Source organism: Otolemur garnettii, unplaced genomic scaffold (assembly GCF_000181295.1).
Source record: "Otolemur garnettii isolate 467f Iridium unplaced genomic scaffold, OtoGar3 scaffold00218, whole genome shotgun sequence".
NCBI classification, from domain to species: domain Eukaryota; kingdom Metazoa; phylum Chordata; class Mammalia; order Primates; family Galagidae; genus Otolemur; species Otolemur garnettii.
The window spans coordinates 2,156,402-2,180,115 of record NW_003852613.1 but is presented as its reverse complement, the minus strand read 5'-3'; the positions used below and the strand labels follow the sequence as shown (position 1 = coordinate 2,180,115).

The window sequence follows — 23,714 nt, the reverse complement described above, 5'->3', positions numbered from 1 at the left end:
GGGGAGACGGGCGCCCGCCCCGAAGCGACTTTCGGTCCCCGACGCGCCCCGCCCGACCCCTAGGATGAAGAGGGCGTCTGCTGGAGGTAAGTGACCGTTCCGCGCCCGAACCCGGCCGACGGGGGTGGAGGTCAAGCGGGTAGTTCGCCCTCTCCCCTCGAGCTCACGGCCCATCCGAGCTGCCGAGGCTAGGGGAGTGGTGCTGGGTGGCCGGGAGGGCCACCGCAGTGCTGCGCTGGGCTGGGGCCGCGGGCGCTCCGGCCCGGGGAGGGCGGAGCCGGCGGCAGCAGGAAAAGTTGCCGCTTCCCGGGAAAGTTGACGGCGACGGTAGGGCCAAGGATGATGGTTCGGGGTCCCCAAGGCTGGACCAGGTCTGCTGATGGGAGCAGCGGGCTGGAAGGGCGGCGTCTGGCTTTGGGGCGCCCCGGCTGCTAAGGGGTTAATGAGCGGGGTTTGCAGAAACGCGGGTACTGAGGAGGGGCAGGGGGGTGGGGGTGTCAGGCGCCTCCACTCCCGCCTCTACCCGAGTTGGCCCAGAACCTCTTGTTTCTCTGAGGTCAGGCCGCAGCGGGATGGATGAATGGGGGCGTTGGCAGCAGTAGAGGGCGTGAGGGACAGGGATGTCCCAGTGCCGCCTTCCTAGGGCGGCGGTGAGAGGAGGCAGCAACGCATCCCCATTAGCAGCCTGAGAGCCCCTGAGGGGTGCAAAGGGCGGTGGAGCTCACAGCATCCCCTCCCTGGCGGTCCTCCTTGGACCCCTCCCCCAACCTGGCATGAGGTCTCGGAAGTGGGGGCAAGGGAGGGTGGGCTCCGTGTGAGTAGGCTTCCCTGCCTGGAGGCACTCCCCAGATGCCCTCCAGCTGCCCTGCTCGTGTCCAAGGTGCTGCAGGCTGCACACGTTTTTTTGCACGTGCATGTGTCTACACAGGCTGCACACTTGCACAGGCATGTGCACGTGCACACCACGGCTGCCCCAGTGTGCACATGCACACACACTGCGGCTGCACACACAGACTGTGAGGGTGCACATGCCTGTCCTCGCCCCGCCTGCCCACCCACGGCCGTGAACACGCATGCAACATGCCTGCCTGCCTGCCATGGTCTCCACCCTTAGCACATGCTGGGGTCTTTAAGGAAACCCACTCCCACACCCACATGCTCATGTGTTGGGAGAGGCTCAGAGCAGCTGGGTCCACAGACAAGGGCGAGTCACCCTTAGTGCCACCTCTGTTTACTTACCCTTGTGTCCTGGGCATCTTCCTCTTCACACCCTGTGGCATATGCACACGTGTGTGTGTGTGTGTGTGTAAAAGTTCACATGCATTTGCATGTGTATGTCTGTGCGCGTGACTGAGTGTGCCTGTGGGCACACGGCATATGTCTCTTTGCCTCTGGGAGTGGGTGCCCAGGTGGGCTGTGGCCGAATATGGAGCAGGAACCCTAGAACATGTATTGGGGGCTTCTGGAGAGCCCCCACCAGAGGGTGTGAGGTGTAGGGTCTCCCATCCACTCCCACCCACTAGTGTGGGGAAGGTAGCCAATGGTAGGCTGAAACCAGCCTGGGTGGGGAAGACCCATTTTAAACCTGAGATAAGCAGATCAGACCCTGGACACACTTGGCTGCCACTGCAGCTCAGCTAACTGGAGCAGGTGACTCAGAGGGGCCTGTCTCCAGCACCTTGGTTTCTCCATGTCAAGGAACTCCTTGGTGAGGGGCTCCTTAGTGGTCTCACTTACCTCAGGTTGTGTGAGGCACTGAGCAGGGAGACGTTGTGCTAGGTGAGGGGTAAGGATCCAGCTAACCCACTTGAACTCTGGGGAAGACCCCAGGCTGGGACTTAGAGAGGTGACCAACATCTCCTGCTCCCCCAGCCATCATCACTGTCCTCATTCAGAGAACGACAGGCAGGTCATCCTTGCAGGGCACGTGGGTATAAAACATGCCAACAATGGAGGGATAGTCAGCGGACAGGTGCCCGGGATAGGGTAAGCAGTAGAGCTGGCCACTGCTTTTTTCTGAACTTCAGTCTTTCTTTCTACAAAGCAGGCACTGTCCTGGTCCTGCTCCAGTGAGGTGAGGAGGAAATGAGCCCCTGTGCCAATACCACACTGGGTGGAGGACAACATTTTGACTCCATCTAACAGAGCAGAACCAGGGCTTAGATTATTTGGGTCTAGGCTCAGCCACCTGCTGGTGATGTGACTTTGGCTGACAAGTCACCTCTTCCTGCCTTAATCTTCCTTACCTGTGGCATGGGCCAGTAATCAGGGGTTGCTGGGGACATTTCAAGGCTATGCCCCCGTGGAGTTGGCTCAGCTTCCCCCATGGAGTTCTGACTCTAATGCTTCTGCCTTCAGAATGCCCCAAACACCTCCACCTACCCCACTCCTCGGGAGTCTCTGGAACCCTAACACTGCCAACTGGGCCCCTCCCTCCAACCTATTTGCAGAAGGGTCAGTTAAAGTCCCTAGAGGGAGGCGACTGGGCCAGAGCCAAGCAGAGTAGGAGGATGGCCAGATGGGGAGCAGGGAGGTTGTGAAGTTACTGGAGGGATGTTTCCCAAGCTGAGCAGCTTCCCCACCCTGCCCCTCACCACCTGAGGGGCCTGCAGGACCCAGAGCTTCAGTTTCCTTATGGCAGGGTCCTTCTGTGGGAACTGGCCCTCTTCCTATGGTCATGCAGTGAGAAGAAGGAAAGACGCATGCAGAGGGAGTCCAGGCCAGCAAGTCTCAGCAAGGAGAGGGCTCGGCTTGTGAAGGGTTTGGAGAGGCGCCCCCAACAAGGAAAGTGGGGACCATGGAGGGTAGAGGAAGGTCCTGAGAGGCTGGGAGCTGACCCTCAAAGGGCCCAGGGTTTGTTTGCTTTTGTTGCTAGTGACAGACTACCTGTGAGGGGCAGGATTGCCCACAGATGGCACAGCCCCCAGCGCCATCCCTTCTGTGTTCCTGCCCAGGGCTTGAATTCATGGCTTTGTGGAATGGACGCCTATGGGCAGCCAGTTCAGCACAAGGAATGTCAGGCTGGTGAGCCTAGGATGGGCAGGAGGCAGAGGGAGCCCTCCTGCTGTCCTGGCTTGTGGCCTGGAAAGTCCCCCTGGGAGCCTCAGTCTGCGCATCCAGGAAAAGAGTCAAGAGAAGGGAGCACAGGAAGAAGTTCCAGGGTGACCCTCTGGGCACGTGAACAGTGTGTGATGGACCACACGGCGCATGTGTGAGCAATGACACATCCTGGCCTTTCAGCCTTGGCTTGGTTTACCAAGGACTTTTGGCACTTGGTAGTGCCAGGTGAAAGAGTTCATGTGGCCCTGCCCCCAGCCCGCTGAGCCCTGATCTCTGACCCCCAGGCATCCAGAGGGTCTGGCAGTGCCCCCGCCCTGCAGCCTGGCTACACCCACACCCCAGCCAAGGTCACTGGTGCCTTCCAGCAGCCAAATCTCAGGTGCCGCATTTGCTCACAGCCATCCATTCACTCACTCACTCACTCATTCGTTCCTGGCTTGGGAGATCCTACCCTGAGCCAGGCAAGTCAAGGGGTGTAAAAAAAGAAAATGAAGGAAAATAACAATCAAGGGAGAAGATCCTTGCCCTCTCATGTTTCTAGGATTAAAAGCTTTAAAGGACAGAGTGACCAGGGCAAGAATGGCTGGGGGTTGTCCCACCTTGGATACTCTCCCCACCCCTCCAGCCCCCACAATTTTCTGCTTATCTCGGGGCCCAACTGTGTCCCATTACACCAGGCATTTTGTGCTGCAATTTCTTCTTTTATCACTGTATTTTAAACATTTTGCACGTTGGGAACTATTCTTGTGCATCATGGGTTTACTGGTGTATGTGGAATCCCTTCCTGAGGCTGCACCATAATTTATCTATCCAGACCTGCATTGGCCTCCACACTGCCCACAGCTGAGCAGCTGGGCTGGGAGATGCTGGCACACCTGCCCCAAGCATGTCCCAGCTGGTACTTGCCAGGCCCGGGGGCTAGTCTTGTGCCCCTGCCCTAATACTTGGACCAACGTCTGTGGACAGGGCACAGGGCCAGATCCTGGACCACTTGCCATCCTATGGGGGCTTTGAAAAACATGGGCTGATCAAGTGGGCCACAGAGTGAGTGGGATTTGCTTCCACCCATCAAGATTCCAGCTCTGAGGATGGCTGTCGGGGCAGTGATCACTGCTTCTCTCCTGCCTCTCTTCACACCGTGTCTGGACTCCCTGGCCATGACCTGCTGGGGGCTGATGGTGGTGTGGTCCCACAGCTGTATCCCATCTGATGGAGGCAGACCATGGCCCTGGGGACCTGCTGGCACACCTTATGGAGTGGCCTTGGGGAGCTGCTGAGCCTGTCAGCCCAGGCAGACCCAACAGGCAGTGAGCCCCTCCCCCAGCACGTGGAGCTGATCTAGGATGTGGGGGTCTCAGGAACTGACCCACCCTTGTTCACAGCAGCCTGCCAGGTACCTCCAGTGCTCCCAGCACTCTGGTCAGCCCCCTGGCATTCTTAGCTGGCTGCCTTGACTTGTATTCCATAGAATTACAGATCCTTGAAATGTTGGTGGGTATCAAAATAAGGGTTTTAGAACCCACTGGATTAAATGACCCCTTTACTGTGGGTCCTCCATCCAGGACACCTCCCTAACATGCCTCCAGCCAAGCTCCGCCTGCCTGAACTCCCTCATGGCTGCCCCTGACAAAGCCTCAGCCTCTCCATTATTAGGGCCTAGGCCAGAGGGTCTCATATAAGCACCTTCCCCTCTGCACTCACCAGGTAGCCCCCACCCCTTAGGGCCCCAGTTGTGGAGTGGAGCTAGCAGTGCCCTATTTGATACATGTGAGGACCTGGTGTGCCCAAGAGCCTGTTTTAGGAAACTGTGGCTGAGGTCCCTCAGAAGGGCAGAGGGAGAGATCTTTGGGCCTCCAGAAAGGGCCGTAGGATGGGTGAACTGTCCCACACAAACTCCGCACCCTCAAGGCACCCAGTGGGCAGAGGGACCACTGCTTCTCCCAGCAGTGTGAGGCAATGTGCAAATTTAACCTTTGGATTTATGACTCTATTTCTTTGCAGCAAATGTCACGGGAAATGTCAGGCCAAGGCTAAAGCTGGGCAAGGGGCCCATGGAGGAAGGGATGGGGCTGAGCAGGCTGGAGTGCCGAGGAACTCAGGCTGGCGTGAGGGTCCAGGCCCTCACCTCCCCCCAGGAGCCCTCTCAGATTGCCCCTTGCCTACCTGGATCCCCAGCACTGTGTCTTCAATTTGTCTTGACCATTGTAACCTTGTTGAGATGTTTTCTTTATTTGCCTCCTGCTGGGGCCCAGATGGGGCAGGAGTGGGTGCCTGCCAGAAGTGGTGTCCCTGGGTCAGTACCCTCTGGGTGGGAAAATGCTCCCAGTCCTCAGTATGTGGGGTGTGGAGCTCTGGATGTTGCAGGTGGGGGCTTAGTGCAGGGCCAGGGTGAGGGAAGGGCTGACCTGTGGCAGCCCCAGGCCCTGGAGCAGGCCCCTCCCTGCACACAGTAGGTGCTCAGTGAGAAAGGCGATGAGTCGATGTGGAAGGTGGAGGTGGATTCCAGCTGGGAGTCCTTGGCCCCCAGACTTATATGGCCCCACCCTCTCCGGGTGCCAGATCCTCTTCTGAAGCCACAGCCTGGCACTGACCCCTAAGTCCTGGCGGTTAGTCAGTGACTGGTGACTGCCATATGCTGGGCTTGAGCAGGAGGTAGGGGGGGCACGGACTGCCTATCTCTCCCCTGCATATTCAGCTCCCTCTCCTGGGGCCTCCTGAATTCAGCATCTGCCAGCATTGTGTCCTCTGTCCCCAACATCAAAGCCTGTGTCCCAACCTCCTTCCTCTACCCATCCCCAAAGGTAAGTTCAATGACCAGGCTGTCCCTCTCCCTCTACATCGGTCTATCCCTCCCTGAAGGCTGCCTTAAACAGGCCCTCAGCCATGGATACCACCCCACCCCTGCTGCTTGCCTGTCACCTCATCCTCCATCCAGGACACCTCCCTAACACACCTCCAGCTGAGCCCCGCCTGCCTGAACTCCCCCATGACTGCCCTCAGCAAAGCCTCAGCCCCTCCATTCTCAGGGCCTAGGCCAGAGAGTCTCATGTAAGCACCTTCTCCTCTGCCCTCACCAGGGAGCCCCCACCCCTCAGATTCCCCATCTCCACATGCTCCGCACAGCCTGGCTGAGATGGCTGCTCTGCTCAGGGGCTCCAGAGCTGACAGGGCACCACTCTCTGAGCCTCCCTGCACATCCATGGATGCTCTGAAGCTGGAATGGACAGAGGGTGAGCAGCCCACAGGGCCTGGCAATGTGGGAGCTTGATTTGGGCAAGCTGGAGACTCCTGGTGGTCCCAGCTGCTAGGGCCCCTTCAGGCCCTCACCCACACTCACTATCACCAAACAGCTTGGAAACAGGAGCTGGTGATAGGGCTTCAGGGCCTGAGGGTGAGATGAGGCCCTCATGTCCCAGGGCTTCCCAGACCACCAGGGCCTTCCTGCCTGCCCTGCTCTAGGGGTATCTGAAGTGGAACCTAGGCAGGCAGTGGAGAAGGGCACAAGGCCCTGCCGAGCTCCCTGGAACAGTGGTCCCTGCTGGACCTCAAGACACAGAGAAGGAGCTGCTGTCAGGGGCTGCCCCTCCCTCAAGAGTCCTTGTGCCCTGGGGGTCCTGCTCAGTCATCCTTAGAAGAGGTAGCCACACATTCATTTATACCATGAGCCCAAGTGGCCATGGTGGGATGGGAGTCGAGCATACAGGCTGCATGCAAGGCTGGCAGCTGAGGTGTCCTGAGGGAAGGCTGGGTCTGTGTCGGGGGTAAGGGGTATTCCGCTTCTCAGCAAGGAGCCTAAGGCACAGTTCAGGTCTCCAGTCAGAGGCCTGGCCACAGGACCTTTGTACTGACTTGCAAATTTGTTTTTGGAGGGTTCTCTCTTGCCAGTTTGCACTGGCTTCTAGTGTTTTGGGAGGGACCTGTGTTTCTGCCCGGTCCATAGGTGGGATAAGGCCCAAGTGGTGAGAGGGCAGGCCGTCTGCCTACAGTGTGGCCTTCATCCCAGATGCACCTCCCTCCCCACTTGCCTCAGAAAATGTGGTTGAAAGCAGAAATCCATAGAAAGGTCAGGGATTAGGCAACGCCACTCACACAGGCCTGGACAGCCACCAGTATGTCAGCCAAGGGAGGGTGTGGAGCTGGCCCAAGGTCATGCAGGATGTGCCCTTCCAGCTCTCCTGGCGCCCCCTGCCTCCACACTACACCCACCAGGGAGTCTGCCCTGGTGTTCCTTCATGGAACCCAGCCAAGTTCCTCCCACACAATTTCTACTCTCTGTTTCCCATCATCTACCCTAGTTGAAGCCTCCCGGCTGCCCCTGGACAGATCCAGCCCTCTCATCTTCAGAAAACACAGAGCTGGCAGGTGTCACCCTGCCGCACCCCCACCCCCTCGGGTTTGGAGCTTCCTGAGGAGGCCTGAGCCTGTCCAGAACCGGGCTCTTAGGATCTCCTTGGGGCTAGCAGTGCAGCCTCCTAGGGGCCACCTGAGGCAGCAGCATTGTTACCCTGACCTAGAGCACCCATCAGGGGCTCTGGGGGCTGCAGACCTGAGCATGGCCAGGCAGGTGCCCCCTGGCAGGGTTAGCGGGCACCAAGATGCACACACCAGGGTTGGGGAAGCCCTGGGCATGTCCCATGGGAAGGGCTCCCACGGGGCACTTGCTTCTCCTTCTGGTCTCTCAGCAAACTCTTCTAGGCCTCAGTTCCAGGCCAGCCCCATGCTGGGCAGCAGGGTCACTGAGGCTCTTGTGACATGCTCCCACAGGCAAGGTCTCCTAGGTTTCAGGGAGATGCCCCAAAGCCCATGAAGTGTTAGCATAGCTGCTGGGGGAGTGGAGGACCCTGAGGCCTGCACCCTCACATGGCCCCCACTGAGGGCACACTGGCCCTAAGCCTTAAAGAGGAGCTGGTGCTGCTGGCCTGGGTGGACAGCAGTGTGGGGAAGGGGGCTGGCAGCCAGAGTCTGATAAGCAGAAGCCCTTGTGAGCCGGGTGGGGCTACCCTGGTTGGTCAGAGCAGAGGGAGGTGGGGGGCAGTGGAGAATGTGTGGGTGCCCAGAGGGCAGCAGAGGGACAGATGGAGACTGTGGGGTGAATGGTGGGGCCTGTTCTGTCAGCTCCAGTGAGAAGCCCGCCCACAGCTCTGGTGCTCCCGCCTGCCTGACACGTGGCCCCTGCACATCAGGCCATGTCCAGGCTGTCTTTTATCTCCCAGGCTCGGCCCCAATTTATGTCAGGCAGAGGCTGACACAGGGACAGGTGCGACAAGTGTCTAGCTTCCTGTTCGAAAATTGGCAAAAGAAAAACTCTCCCCATAAAGACATTCAATCTACATACCTCCTGGATGTCACCATGAGGACCTGTCATGGCCCAGACAGATGGTGGCCCTAATGGACTCCATTCTTCACCTGCTGCTAGAGCAACAGCCAGCCCTCAGAGTGGCCTAATGTGGGCACTGGGTAGTGGTTGCTGCTGGGGCATCAACTCCCCTGCAGAGCAGTCTCTGATGCCCTGTCCTGCCCAACAGGGACCCCAGGAATAGGTGGCCCAGACATCAGAGGCTCTGGTGTCCCAAGACTTCCACCCTCCTAGCTGTGGGGTGGTACATGCTTGACCCCAGCCTAAGCGCATGGCAAGAGCCCCTCTGCACCCCCACTTTGTGGCTAAAGCATCGCCTCCTCTAGTAAGCCACCCTGACTCCCTACCTGGAGGTACTGTCAGTGTCCCCTACAGGTCAGGTGATGTGGGCATGGCCACCTTCATCACTCACATCCAGGTCTTGGCTGTGATAAGAACCTTGGGATGGGGCAAAATGTGCAGCTCCACACTGCTCTATGGCGAGGAAGGACGGGAGAGGCTGCAGGCCTGCACACTCGCACTCATAGCCCCAGTGCCTGCAGCCCCCGTCCCTGCTTCCTGCCTGGCAGCCTTGTGTTCTTCAGCCCTGCCTTGCATGGGCCACCCCACCTGTCTCTCAGCCCTGCTTTGCCTGGGGCCACAATAGGAAACCAGAAAGCCCTTTCTAGCTGCAGTGTGGCCTTAGGAGCTGGGCTTTCTCCTCTGTAGAGTAGGCCAGGGGTTCTTTGGGGGGATGATGTGAGGTGCTTCCCCAGGGAGAGACACAAGTACAGGCTGCCCCACCCTGGATGGGGGGGGCAGGCATCTCCAATGCACCACCATGAGCTGTGTGCTCCCACTACCCTAAACACAGCTTTTATCATCTCCATTTTCCCTGGAGGGAGTGAGTCCTGAGAGGCTAGGAGCCTGCCTGAGGCCTCATCCTGACAGAGCCACAGCCTCAAACCCTGACCTATTCTTCAGAGCTGCCCTGCAGGGACCTCAGGGTACAGGGACTCTTGGAGAGAGTTCCTTTCCTGGGTCAGTGCAAGAGACCAAACAGAACCAACCAAACACACTCTTGATTTTATGTTCGTGATAGAAAACCTGAAAAAATACCCCAAAGTTTAGCTCAGGGTGCCGTAACAAAGGATTCGGTGCCTCTAGCAACAGAAACTTATTTTCTCATGGTTCTGAAGACTGGCAGTCCAAGGTCAGGGTGCCAGCATGGTTGGGTTCTAGTGAGAGCTCTTTCCTCTGTTGCTGGCAATGGCCTCCCCACCAACACACACACAGTCAGGGAGGGGGAGAGTGTGTGAGGGGTGCACTCTGAGATCTCTGGTGTCTCTTCCTCTTTTAGGCCACTAATCCCTTTGTAAGGGCCCCACCCTTATGACCCTATCTAACCCTAGTCAACTCCCCAAAGCCCTACCTTTAAATACCATCACATTGGGGGTTAGGGCTTTACCACATGAATTTGGGGACACACACATTTAGTCACAATGAAAGTGAAGCCACTCATGGTGCCCCTCAGAGAACCAGCCCTTGGCACTGGGAAGCTGTAGCCAAGCCATGTACCCATCACCTCCCTCACTGGGAACATCAGTACCCTCAAGGCTCGGGTGGCAAGGTACTCCTGAGGGTGGATGTACTCAGAGAATCCTGCCTCCACAGCTCCACTTGCCCTCAGTAGTGAGCATTTATTGCATTCACATGATATTTATGGAGTGCCTACTGTATGCTGGTCAGCACCCATGGTTCTGCCCCTGTGGAACCCACAGTCCAGGGGGCTGAGCCCAACAGAAACAAGCCATGTCGAGGCCTGCTTGGATGGCAGTGTGGGTATGGGGTGGAATAGGCACTCTGGCAGTGGACAGAAGGTGGAGGGGGTGTCAAGGGGACCCTGCAGTGGGCCCACCCAGGAGCCCTTCCCAGACCCAACCCTCAGATTTCACAAATGAGAGACACAGCAGTGCCTGAGCTGGGCTAAGAGGCAGGCCTGGGGAATGACCCAGGCTCACTGCCTGCTGCAACAACAGTGGGCAATGGGGGGCAGGGCTGGCTGGCTGGCTGACTGGTGGGCTGCAGGGCTCTAAATATGCATTAATGGGAAGAGGTGGGGAGGCCCTGACCCTCCGTGTTGGGCTGGGGGAGGAAGGGGTAACAGAGGTACTGTGAAATCATTCGATTATTAGGACAAGGGAAAATGCTTCTGCAGGATTGATAAACCAGAGCCATGGAGGCCAGCTGGGTGCTGGGATGCCCTCTGTGGGATGAAAAATCAGACTTTGGGGGTCACATCGGGGCTGTGTGCACCATGGCCTTTGGATGCCCCTGGAACCCCTGATGGCCCTTTGGTGGCCCCCAGTGCAATCTTGGACTCTGGGGAGTTTATGGCCTGAGCTCAGAAGGGTAGGTCCCAGACAGAGGTGCTGAGAAAATGAGGCCAGGGGTGCCCACCTCCCCTCAGGGCAGCCCACCCCCTTCCACTGTCCCCACCCCCACCCCTGGTGGCACATCAGTCTCAGGAAGTAGCCAAAATACACTGACCTCCTTTTCTGGGAGACAGCGGCGCCTGGGCCTGCCACCCTCATGGGTGAGAAGCCGCCAACAATTTCCATCCCAAATTGATTTCAAATAAAGAAGAGTTATCACATACAATCATATAGGAATAATTTATCACTTGTTAACAAAAGAGCAATTACTTATTCACGTCACCCCTGCCTGCACTCCGCAGGTTCAGTTGCAGAAATGCATTGGGGGCTCTCAGAAGCCAAGAGAAGCACGTTTGCACTCAGCCAAGGTCAGGGCCCAGAGGCTAACCGACTCCAGTGCAAGGGAGGGTCTGCCGGCCACATGGAGTGGGGACTCAGATCTGTGACCAGGGAGGGCACCCGAGCAGGTGGGAATGAGGAAGTGCAAGTGGGGGCTTCCTTAGGTTTGAGGGGCTAGGCCAGTAAGGTGAGGGGCGTGGCTGCCTGGCCAGAAGCCTTGTGCACAGAGGTAAACTTTTAGGCTAGAGCTGGTGCAGGATTGCAGAGACTTCTGAAGCCAAGAGCCCAGAGTGTCCTGGGAGGCCCAGATGCATCCACAGCCACCCTTGGCTGAGCAGGGGGCTGGCATGTGGGGCCCTGTGCCTGTGCCAGACGCCAGACTCCCCAGCTGTGCATCCAGGTTCTTCCTGAGCTCACCGTCCCTGCTTCTCCTCCCGCACCTCAGAGACACCTGCTTCTAACCCACATTTGTCTCCACCTTCTGCAAGATACGTTTTCTTTTTTTTTTTTCTTTTTATTTATCTCTGTTTCTGAGATTTCAGTGCCAAACATGCAGCTGTTTTTCAAAACAGTAGCATTTTGGTTAACGATATCTTATGGAAAGTTAAAACCTGCACCCAGCCCTCCGAGGCCAGTCTGGAGGCTCTGCTCACTCTGCCCCAGCCTTTCATCCTCCCCAGAGGCAGCCGCTGTTGCCCATTCACTGGTTTTGCCTTCACATTTCTGCAGCTCCCACCCCAGCTCTATCCTGTCTGGCACACACCCCATCATGGTTGTCTTGGTGCCCATCAGCTAAAGGCACAGCTGGGGCCTCGCAACCCAAGTCACATAAATGCTCTTCACCATCCCACACCGGGGGGGGGGGGGTGACCTCCTCTCTTTTGCAGGGCCTTTTGTTTTGGGGTTTGCCATACTCCTGGGTTTACTCCTCCCCAAACTGAGGCTTCTGCTGAGGTCTCCTTCCCCTGCCCCATGTGACTTCTATCTTTTCTGCCTGGCCTCACGCCTCTTCTTCCTGGGTTTGTTCTGGCTGACACACAACCACAACTTGTGCCCTAACGAAGGCATGGCGAAGTCTTTCCAGGAACCCACCTATGTTTACAAGCCAGTTCAGACAGGACTGAATGGATCCAGAATTCCAAGTAGAAATTAGTTTCCCCTCAGAGTTTTCAACTTGTCACAGTTTTGTGGTCTCCTGTCATTCTGTGTGCTGTGGGGAAGCCTACTGTCTCCTTGCAGCCCCACAGCCAGCCTTTCCTTGGAGCTTCAGGCCTCTACAGATCTCCAAGCCCTGAAATTGCCTTGTGAATGCCCAGTGGAGGGCTACATTCTCAGCTCTGGGAAATTTTCTGGTATTATTTCTTTGCTGACTTTTTTCTCCTCTATTTTGTTCTGTTTTCTCTTTCTGGAACTCCCCTAAGACAGATGTTCAACCTATATTTGTCTTCTGAATCTCATTCATTTTTTTTTTTTCATTCTCTTTTTGTTTTTCTTTCTGGAAGATTTCCTTGACCTTGTTTTCCCATCCCTGTATTGATTTTTTTTTAATTTTAGCAATTCTATTTTTAATTTCTAGGCACGCTTTCTTGTTCTCTGATGGCTCCTGGTTCATAGCACCCTATTCTTGTTTTAAATAGCTTTCCATTGCTAGGAGGACACTAATTAGATTTTTCTCTTAATTTTTGTCTTTTCTCCACACCATCTTCCTATAGAGCAGTGGTTCTCAACCTTCCTAGTGACGTGACCCTTTAATACAGTTCCTCATGTTGTGGTGAGGTAACTTTATGTTTGGGGGTCACCACAACATGAGGAACTGTATTAAAGAGTTGCAGCATTAGGAAAGTTGAGAACCACTGCTATAGAGCCTTCTTCCTCTATAGTTGTTTTCCCTTTTTACCTGCCCTGACAATAATGACATTTTCCAGAGGTCTGATGGTCACTGGTTTTCTGGGCACTTTTACAAGGAAGCTGGTTATGAAGTCTGGTGAGATGGGGCTTGTTTTCTGGTCATTGGGCAGGGGACACCCCGGGTACCCCTGGAAGCTGGTGCTGGAAACTCTTTTCTCTGGGTGTTTCTCCAGGGAACAAGCCTGCTGCCATGTTCCCTGCCCCTCAAGAAATGTGTTCCACATCACCATTGTCTTAGTGGGTCTTTGGAGGGAGATGAACACATCTCTTACACAGATTGTGTGTTGGTTGGTGGGTGGGAAGCAGGGAACCACCAGCATCGTATGGGAAGCTACAGCAACTGTGAGGTGAGTTGAGCTGCACAGGGCCCAGGCCTGTCTATAAGCCCCCTTTTTCTGCTGAGGCTGAGGGTGGTGGAGCTGGCAGGGAAGCAGCCCAAGGTACATTTGCAGCATAGCCTGGCCACCATCTCCTCCTCCCACCCAGACTCAGCCAGGCTCCTGCCTACAGTATCTTCTGGACAAAGCAAGGGCTGGCTATCAGGCCAGCCCAGAGTGGCTTTGAGGCTGCTGGAGCTGAGGGATCTGCATGGCTCCAGATGCCACATCTGAGCTGCACCTCATGTCCATGGGCTGTTCACCTGAGACAGGCTGACAAGGGTCAGTCACACAGGCCTCTGGGGAAGCCATAGAGCTCAGTTTCCAGGCTGGAGGCACCTCTGGGGTCCTGGGGGAACTTGTCCATCATCCTTCTCATATGGCTTGTTGGAGATATGGAAGGGGCTGGCAGATTCTCTAACTACTCTGGGAATGGGGTGGAGGCTGCATATGAGCTGCAGGGCTCAGCTCCAAGGCCCTGACTCAGCCAGCCCAGGAAAGGCGGCCTGGAATGAACGTTGAGGTGCTGTGGGGGCCAGGGAGGCCAGGTGGCTGCCCCTCCCCTTGCGTCATCCCCTGGACTCGGTCTGCTCTGCACTGGAATGACCAAAGGTCTTGGGGGCCTCGACTGTGTGCCCTGTCCCCTGGCCTTGCTTGTGCCCTAGCCTGAGGAGTTGGATTGATGGTCACACCTTCACTGCACTGTGATAGGGTATGCCACAGGGTCTCTTCCCCTTCCCTGCTGCTGGGCCCAGTGTGAGGTTGAGGTAAAATGGTGGACTAATGGGGACTCCATTGGAGACAGATGCTCATCAAAGGAGCCATTTGCAGCCTTAGGGCACCAATGCTGGAATGGGGCATCTTTGGGCAAAAGCCCTGCCTAGGGGTTTCTGGCATCCACTCAGCACTGGCCACTGCTCGCTTACCTCTGTGGCTCCCATTCTTGTCTAAGGCTGCCTGCGCCCCCCAGGGGGGGCTCCAGGTCCGCCCCAGGTGCCCTCTATCCAGGGGGTCTTACATATAGCTGGTGTGATTATGATGATGATGGTGTTGGTGGTGATGGTTACAATGCTGATGATGGTTATAGTGATGGTGGTAATGATGGTGATGGTGGAGGTGGTAGTGATGGTGAAGATGATGATGGTGGTCATGGTGGTGATGATGGTGGTAATGATGGTGGTGGTGGTGAAGATGGTGATGGTGGTGGTGATGACGGTGATGGTGGTGGTGATGATGATGATGGTGATGATGATGGTGATGGCGGTGATGATGATGATGATGACAAGGACAGAAAATGCCTCCACAGCTCACTTTTACCTTCATAATCCTGGCCATGAGTCTGCAGGAGCAGCCAGGCCTGAGGCCACCAAGGGAGGTTCACGGAGGCACCATACTCCAGTACTCTCTCCTTTCCTGGATGGAATCTTCTCACCTCTAGTGTGTCTTTGTTCTTAACTGTGAGGATCCTGTCAGCAGAAGCCAGAATCTTGCCTGTGTCCCCTCCTTCCAGGCCCTGCTCAGCTCAGGGAGGCAGCTTGATGTTAGTGGGTCAGCAGGCCACCTCAGTGTGACCTGGCCAGAGCCCTGGCATGTGGTGCAGAGAGGGCTACAAGTCCTACAGTGTCCTGGGGAAGTTGATTGGCATGGAGGGCCATGGCACAGAGACCCTCCTACCTCAGTTAAACCACCACCCACCCTAAGACCACCTCCCCTAGATTTGTCTACCTTGAAGCACCATCAGGGTCTTCCCCTTCCAAGCCGGACTGTCATCCAGCACCTCCTCCTCCATCCCTTTGCTCCTTACAACCAGTTTCATTCTCTTTTCGGAGGGGAGGTTTGAGACAGGGTCTTACTATGTTTCCCAGACTGGTCTCAAATTCCTGAGCTCAAGCAACCCCCTCTCCTCAGCCTTCTGAATAGCTGGGACTACAGGCATGATCCACCACTGCACCTGGCTTCCTTGTGTTTTTATAAGCTTTCCTCTTTTATGCATGTTTGATTATGAGCCTCCTGACAGCCTCTTTAGCAAATTGATTGGTTTTCTCTTAACCAACAGAGTATTTCGGAGTCCCCTTCTCTCCATATCCTCTACCCCCACCTCTCATGTGATGCTGATGTTGCCTTGGTCTCCTTGGCGCTAACCCTGTACTGAGAGGCCACTGTTTTACCCAGACCCACCCAGGACAGTGGTCTGTCTTCTCAGACCCTTGGTTTCCTTTTCATTAGGTGGGGGTTCAAGTAACCTCAGCTGGGGCTGTTGTGAGAGTGAAGGTGGCAAAACCACCTGTAGCAGGCTCTCACAAACCAGGCTGGCAAACTGTTTCTATAAAGCATGTGATACTGAATAATTCCAGCTCTGTGGGCCACGCAGTGTGTCATAACAATTCAACTCTGCCATTGTAGCAGGAAAGCAGCCTGAGACAATGCACGAGCACACAGGTGGCTATCTGCCACAAACACATCCTTCATAGAAGCAGGGCAGTCTGGGGCCAGTTTGCCAGGTGTCAGTAGACATGGAGATGCAAGGCCTGTCAGCTGTGGCAGGCCTTGCACCTCTGGCCAGGGGTGACTCTAATACAATGTCCCAGGCTGAGGAGGGCCATTTGCTTCTTGGTGGATCCCTCATCCCCTAGAAAGCAGGATGATCCCACTGGCCCTCCCTGCCTGTCCCTGGCCTCTTCTGGTCCCACCAGGATTCCCTGTGGCCTAGGCAAGCGCTGCCTGCAGTTCAGTTTCAAAGGTGGCCTGGGCTGTACCTAGGACAGCTCAGGTGGGGTCCTGTCCAGCTGCTGTCCTCCTGACTAAGGCCGGGCTGAGCTGAGCTGCTGCAAGGCTCGCACGTGTCTCCACGGAGGAATGAATTCTGCGCAGGCAGAGGCCGCCCGCCTGCCTTGTCGGTCATGTTTTACAAGTGCTGAAGGTGAGAGGGCACATGGGGCTGCACACACCCATCTTCCTCCACCCAGACCTGGCTTCTGGGAGGGCCCTGTCACAGCTGCCCTATGGGCCGCACCCACCCCAGCCAAGACCCAAGTGTGTCTGTTCCTATAACATGCTTCTAAAGACTGCACTTGCGTGCTCAACCTGCCTTCTCGAGGCTGACACTCTGGGCCTCACAGGCAGTGGTCAGCTTTGTGTAAGCAGCAGATCTGAGGAGTGGGGGCGGTGAGGGCTGGGGCTTAAGTTAGGTGCTTGCCTTGGGAATGGATGTGGGACCTGAAGCAGGACTGTGGGCACTGCGGGGCTGTGTACTTCAGCATAGTCAGGGGCAGGATGGATGTGAGGGCAGGTGTGTGGTGTACTGGACCCAGGCCTGGCATAGAGCATGGTCCCTCTATGAGCCCCCCAGGGCAGGGGCACGTCAGCCACTGGCCACTTCCTCATTAGCATCCTCTGGGGACTCGAGCCCACACTGGCCGCCAGATTGAATTAGCCTTTGGATCGAGACAAACCCGACGTGGAGATAAAATTCTCCAGATAATTACGCAGCGGTGTTTGTTAGTGGCCTGATGGAGAAGGGAGGAGGGGGAGTGGGCTCTGGCCTCCTATGTGGGAGGAACACTGGCTGAGTCCCTGGTGCCCAGCAGCCTACACTGGCCACATCCTGGGCTAGATGGTGATTCAACTGGATGGAGCCTTCAGGGGCTGCTGTTATGAGGCTCCAGGGCAGGGCTCACTGGAGCAGATGCTGGGCAGGGTGTCCTGTCCACCAGAGGGTCTGCCTAGACTTGTAGGCTTCTGGGATCCTGAGCTCCTGCCCTTGTCTTGTATTGCTGGGCTAGCTCAGGCCTCCATGGCCTGACCACCCCCCAATAGCACCTGCCACGCAGCAGGGTGGCCACCCATATTAAGTGTGTCTGCAGCACTCAGCACAGCACCTGGCTAAAGGCTGAAGGGGAAGGTGAGTGGATAGCCCTCAGGTGAGGCTACCATCCAGGGCCTCCAGTTCTTTAGCTGGTCAGGCCTCCCCCCTGCCAGCCTCCATGTCTATAGCTTGGAAGGTGGCCTATTTTGGGATGCTGTGCTGGCTGGGAACTTTGGGGGGAATAGAGCTCAGGTTAGGCATTGGGGGAGCTAATGCTTTACTGCCCAGCAAGGCCTTTTAGCACCCCAGTGCCAAGGTGCTGAGAATCCTTGGCCTAGGGCTATGAACAAGTAGCTTCCCCCCACCGTGCTTCATTTTCCTCATCTGTTCATTGGTAAACTTGACCACCCCCCAGTAGAATTACTCAGACTGGGAGGCTCCTAGCCTGCTGGCTCTGGGTATGCCAGCATTTCATTGTCTCAGGGTGAGCCAGGCCTAGGTGGGCAGGGGCAAGGAGAAGGGTTAGAGGGCCAGAGGCAGCAACAGGCATGATCAAAAGGCCAGTGGCTCTGTCCCAGTCATAGTGTGGGCTCAGTTTCCCCCACCCCTGCATGAGGCTGGGCCTGGAGCCACCTCAGCCCAGGTGTAGCACCCTCCCATGTGGCGGGCGTCCTTGCCCAGCCAGGGGCTACCCACAAGACATTCAAGGTCCCTTGAGGGCTGTCCCCGGGGAGCTGCTACCACCCTCATTTCCCCAGCATCTACAGACCCAGAAAGGACAGGAAGCACATGGGAACAAGAGCTGACCCTGCACGTGACTGTGAGCTGGAGGACGGATAGCGAGCGGGAGTGCGTGTGAGAAGTGAGTGAGGACAGGCAGACAGATGGACGGGGGGTGGGTGAGTCAGGGATGGAAGGCCAGCAGGAGTGGGGAGCAGGTGCCGGGAGGGGTGCCCTGACCCTCTGTGGCGTGGGGATGGCATAGGCCCACCACCCCCGCCCAGAGCTATTTCTGGCCTTAGTGTGCTGAGCTATGGCCTCCTGTTCTGCCTCATAACTGTGGTCTGTGACGTGGCCGCTTCACGGGGACATGGCTGGTGTGTCAGAGCTGAATGACATCCCAGCTGTGCTCTGGCTGCTCATCTCCGCTCCCCAAAGCCTCTGCCCCAGCACTAGGGAGCACGGCTCTGAGCTTCCCTGGAGGGCCAAATGCCACACACCTGTCCTCACAAGCGGCCTGGCCCCAACACCTTTGTGCCTGCCCTCCTTCGTGCCCAGGCCATGGTCCTTTGTGCTTGGGCTGGACGCACCTTGAGGCCCCTCTAGACCTTACTGTGGCTCCTTCCTTGGCCCAGGGCAGGGCAAGGCAGGACTTCACACTCACTCCAGTGCCTCAGCTTTCTAATCTGTAACATAGTGCTGCTAGGACCCTCCTGACAGCCCCGTGGGGTGGGTGTCCTGCTGCCCCACTGTAGGTGGGGGCACTGAAGCTGAAGGCACAAAGCTGGTGAAGGATGAAGGCAAGTGCTCTGGGTCTCCAAAGCTGCCTGCCCTCTACCATCCGTCTCTTAGCCTGTCCAAGTGGCAGCAGCGTGTCTCTGGGAGATATTGCAGGGCCCCAGGAGCTGTGGAAACTGGAGAAGACACCAAAGATGGCCATCTCATACAGGACCTGGCTCCCACTGCAGCTCTATGGGCTGCTGATGTGTGCTGCTGACTTCAGCAGCCGCAGGCCTGCCTGCTGGCTCCTATGGCTGGCGGGCAGGTCCCCAGAGCTTCCCGTCCCACATCCCCCCAGCCCCTCCCCTTTTCTGCTCTCCCTTCCTTACCACCCTCCCCTGAAGTACCTCACAGCACCCTTTGCTCACTATGCCTACTGCCTGCATTGGGGGAATGTGCCCATACCTGCGTGCCCACCCATCATCCTGGGCCTTTAGCCTCGTGGTCCAGGTCCTGTTTCCCTGGGAAAACTCAGAACCTTCCAAGCAGAGCTGGCCAGCCCTTGTGTCCCTCCTGGCTCCCAAGCCAGGCCTGGGCTGAGACTGTAACCTCATGCTATGCCCTAGCCCTGACTCCCGTCCTTTGGGAGTGCCCTGGAGGAGACACTGAAGCAGAGGAACAAGAATCAGCCTTTGTGTGGAGCTTAGAGGAGGGGGAAGAGTGGTGAGGCTCAAGGCTAGAGAGAGCCAGTGGGGCCTGAGCAGGCTCAGGTGGGCACAGGATGGGCCTGGGTGGGGCAGCTAATGCTGGGGTGGGGGAAAGTGTGCTCAGAGTGCTTTCCCTGTGGGAGCAGGGGCCATGGCAAGGCTGTTTGCTCACCATATATGTGCAGTAGAGGGGCAAGCTCACACTCAGAATGGGGACCCAAATGATACTGGGTGAGAGTGGAAGGTGGGGCCCTGGCAGGGGTGGCCAGGCCCATCTCTAGGACAGACTTGCCGGTCAACTGGGGACAGAGAAAAGAGAGAGGAACATGGAGGCAGACCTGAAGCCCAGAGTGGCCTTGCGGCCCAGGGGCTGCACAGCCCAGAGCAAAGGTTAGGGCAAGAGCCAGAGAAACTTTCCAGGCAGATCCAGTCTCTGGGATATGGTCAGGGGACGCTCTCCCATGACCCAGCTGAATCTCCCCTGTCCCCAGGGCCCCTGCTCTGAGTACAAACCCATGCTGAAAAGTTGGGTTTGATTATCTCATAAAAAGATGTCCCCCTCCTGCTCACTCTGCAGAGGGGTTGCCATGGAGACCAGTGGGCAGGCCCCAAGGGGGCTAGGCTCGAGCCAATTACAGCAGCTGCAGCGGGAGAGAGCCCACCTCACCCAACTCTCAGAAGTTGTTTCCGAAAACCAGTCTTCTCCGCAGGGATAGTCATCGGTGCCTTTGCTCCTGATTCCTTTTTCCTGGCAGTGCTGAGTGCCAGGTGGCTGCCCCCAACATCCTCCTGCCCATTGAGGCTCCATCCTGGAGCCTAGCCCAGGGCATTCTTAGAATGGACCCAGCAGTCTTGAGAAGGGGGAGATCCCAATGCACAGACTCAGTTCTGGGGGAGTCAACGGAGCCCCAGCACCAGGCCACTCCCAGCTCATGCCTTCAGGCATAGGAGCCACTTGGTCCTGATGTCCTGGTTAAGGTTATCAGGTGTAGTAGGCATCCCGTCTTGGTGTGGTTGGTGATGAGGCAGTGCGGTCCTAAGCCTGCCCACAGTGCCTGGGTCCTGCCCACCCAACTGAGGTCCTTCTGCGATCCCAGAGCAGGAAATGATTATATATAGTGCAGGAACAGCTGATGAGGGCCTGGGGGGAGCTGGCATGATCTGGCATCACCTTCCCAGGGAGGTACATAAGAGGGAGTGGCAAGGATGGCAACAATTTACATCAAACATTGGGCTGTGGCCTCCCTCACATGGCTCACCTGGGGAGGAGAGCCCAGGCAATGGGGGTTCCTGGGCTGGTTGTCCCCCTTTGAGGCCCCATCCTGGGGCTACAATTCCCTAGCAGCCAAAAAGTGGCCTGAGGGGTGGCAGAGGAGGCCCTTAGGCTGTGGGGAGCGGAGTCTTTAGGACTTGGGGACCAGATCTGAGGACATTCCGGCCTGGTGACCACTGCATCTGCAGGCACTGGGATTAGGATGTTTGCAGTGGCCCAGGCAGACAGGACTCAGTGCAGCAGGTGACCAGGGTCACAGTTCTAGGTGGGGGGAGCTGGCATATTGTCCTCTCCTTCCTCCCACCTGGCTCCAACCCCAGCACTTACCCTCATGTCTGCAGAATCCTGTTCTTAGCCAGCTGCCAGGGAAGGTATTAGCTGTCAACGCAGGTGTTAGCTGTCAAGGAAGGTGTTAGCTGATAACTCAAGTGTTAGCTGATAAGCCCTAACCCTCCCAGGGGGTTCACATTTCAATAGACTCACTCCTGAAGGCAGAAAGAACCTTCAACTTCAGCTTCGGAGAGGAGGATAGAAAGGGAGGATGCTGAGAGGCAATGAGGCTTACTGCTGGGGCCTGTGGCCCTGCTCCTGAGATCAGGTCTGGACATACCATCCCAGCAGAGGCCTACTGCTGATATAGGTACAGAGTGAAGCCAGGTGTGTCTGGCCCCTCAGTGGAGGAGGAGAAGCACCCACCAGGAAACTGTCGCTGCTGAGGGTGCATCTGGGTGGGAGGGGTGAGGGCAGCTCAGTAGTGCAGGGATTGGCTGGGGAGGAGAGCACTCCCTGGGTGGATATGGAGAGAGAATGAGGCCAGGGGGCGGAGGCTTCAGGAGGCACCCATGCCAAGTCAGGAAGAGCCTGGAAGGATGGGGGGGGAAGTGCTCCTCCTCCCAAGCCAGGACCCATATGTCCTCCTCCCTGATTGTGCCCACTCCTGTTTATGGGGTAGCTGGGGTGGTGGTAGCCCCATTATTTCCCAGGCCCAGTTGATGTGGGGACCACCTGGGGCCCATGCAGGGTTAGGGGGCCCTCTGTGTTCACTGGAGTCCTAAGAGGTGACTGCAGCTGTGAGCACCACCAATCCCAGGAGGTGACACAGTGGGCCAACCCTGAGTGTGTGTGAGCACTGGAAGGCCAAAGGAATCTGCAGTAGGGCTTCCTGGGGTGGAACATGTGGCTCCCAAGGCACATTACAGGCCTACATCATCAATGTGGCATGTGGAGCAGGGGTCCCAACACCTCCAAGCGCCTCCTGAGGCCCATTCCCCACGGGCCAGTCTCCAGCATGCCCTTGGGCCTCTTGGGGATCTCTGCAGGCTAATCCTCCTGTCCTCTGCCTGCAGGAAGCCAGCTGCTGGCATGGGTGCTGTGGCTGCAGGCCTGGCACGTGGCAGCCCCATGCCCAGGTGCCTGTGTGTGCTACAATGAGCCCAAGGTGACAACGAGTTGCCCCCAGCAGGGCCTGCAGGCTGTGCCTGCAGGCATCCCAGCTGCCAGCCAGCGCGTCTTCCTGCACGGCAACCGCATCTCACACGTGCCAGCTGCCAGCTTCCGTGCCTGCCGCAACCTCACCATCCTGTGGCTGCACTCTAACTTGCTGGCTCAGATTGACGCTGCTGCCTTCACCGGCTTGGCCCTCTTGGAACAGCTGGACCTCAGTGACAACGCTCAGCTCCGAGCCGTGGACCCCACCACATTCCACGGCCTGGGCCGCCTGCACACACTGCACCTGGACCGTTGCGGCCTGCAGGAGCTGGGCCCAGGCCTGTTCCGCGGCCTGGCCGCCCTGCAGTACCTCTACCTGCAGGACAACGGGCTGCAAGCACTGCCCGACGACGCCTTCCGAGACCTGGGCAACCTGACACACCTCTTCCTGCACGGCAACCGCATCCCCAGCGTGCCCGAGCACGCCTTCCGGGGCCTGCACAGCCTCGACCGCCTCCTGCTACACCAGAACCGTGTGGCCCATGTGCACCCACACGCCTTCCGCGACCTCGGCCGCCTCATGACTCTGTACCTGTTCGCCAACAACCTGTCCACGCTGCCTGCGGAGGCCCTGGCACCCCTGCGCTCTCTGCAGTACCTGCGGCTCAACGACAATCCCTGGGTGTGCGACTGCCGGGCACGCCCACTCTGGGCCTGGCTGCAGAAGTTCCGGGGCTCTTCGTCCGAGCTGCCCTGCAGCCTGCCCCCACATCTGGCTGGCCGTGACCTCAAGCGCCTGGCAGCAGGAGACCTAGAAGGCTGCACTGTGGCTGTCCGGCCTTCCCGTCCCATCTGGACAGGAGGACTCACAGATGAGGAGCTGCTGGGACTGCCCAAGTGCTGCCAGCCGGACGCTGCAGACAAGAACTCGGTACTAGAGCCTGGGAGGCCAGCATCTGCCGGCAATGCACTGAAGGGGCGTGTGCCGCCCGGAGACAGCCCGCCCGGCAATGGCTCGGGCCCTCGGCACATCAACGACTCCCCCTTTGGGACTCTTCCCAGCTCAGCTGAGCCCCCAATGACTGCTGTGCGGCCTGAGGGCTCAGAGCCACCAGGCTTCCCCACCTCAGGCCCTCGGCGGAGGCCGGGTTGTTCCCGAAAGAACCGCACTAGAAGCCACTGTCGTCTGGGTCAGGCAGGCAGTGGGGGTGCCGGTGCAGGCGACTCAGAGAGCTCGGGCACTCTGCCCACCTTGGCCTGCAGCCTTGTGCACCTGGGCCTTGCACTGGTGCTGTGGACAGTGCTCAGGCCCTGCTGACCCCCAGGCATGAGAGTGCTCAGCAACCAGGTGTGTGTACATACGGGGTCTCCCTCCACACCGCCAGCCAGCCGGCCGGGTAGCAGGCACCACGGGACAGGACAGGCCCTCCCCATTGGACACCTCCTGCCCACCGCCCCCATCTCTACCCATCATGTTTACAGGGTTTGATGGCAGCGTTTGTTCCAGAACGCTGCCTCCCACCCAGATCATGGTATATAGAGATATGCATTTTATTTTACTTGTGTAAAAATATCGGACAATGTGGAATAAAGAGCTCTTTTCTTAA

General features: G+C 57.4%; 1 protein-coding gene across 1 annotated transcript; it reads left to right on the top strand.

Annotated features, from left to right (window-relative positions):
* The first annotated feature begins 6 nt into the window (after positions 1-6).
* RTN4R (reticulon 4 receptor) lies at positions 7-23,714 on the top strand. Its single transcript, XM_012812700.2, has 2 exons — positions 7-86; positions 22,026-23,714. The coding sequence occupies exons 1-2, from the start codon at positions 65-67 to the stop codon at positions 23,423-23,425; spliced, it is 1,422 nt and encodes a 473-aa protein (XP_012668154.2). The 5' UTR covers positions 7-64; the 3' UTR covers positions 23,426-23,714.

Excerpts from the sequence above, each read along its gene's own strand:
- RTN4R (XM_012812700.2), top strand. The coding sequence starts at position 65 with ATGAAGAGGGCGTCTGCTGGAG. Across the intron at positions 87-22,025 it reads GAAGAGGGCGTCTGCTGGAG|GAAGCCAGCTGCTGGCATGG; the intron begins GTAAGTGACCGT and ends CTCTGCCTGCAG.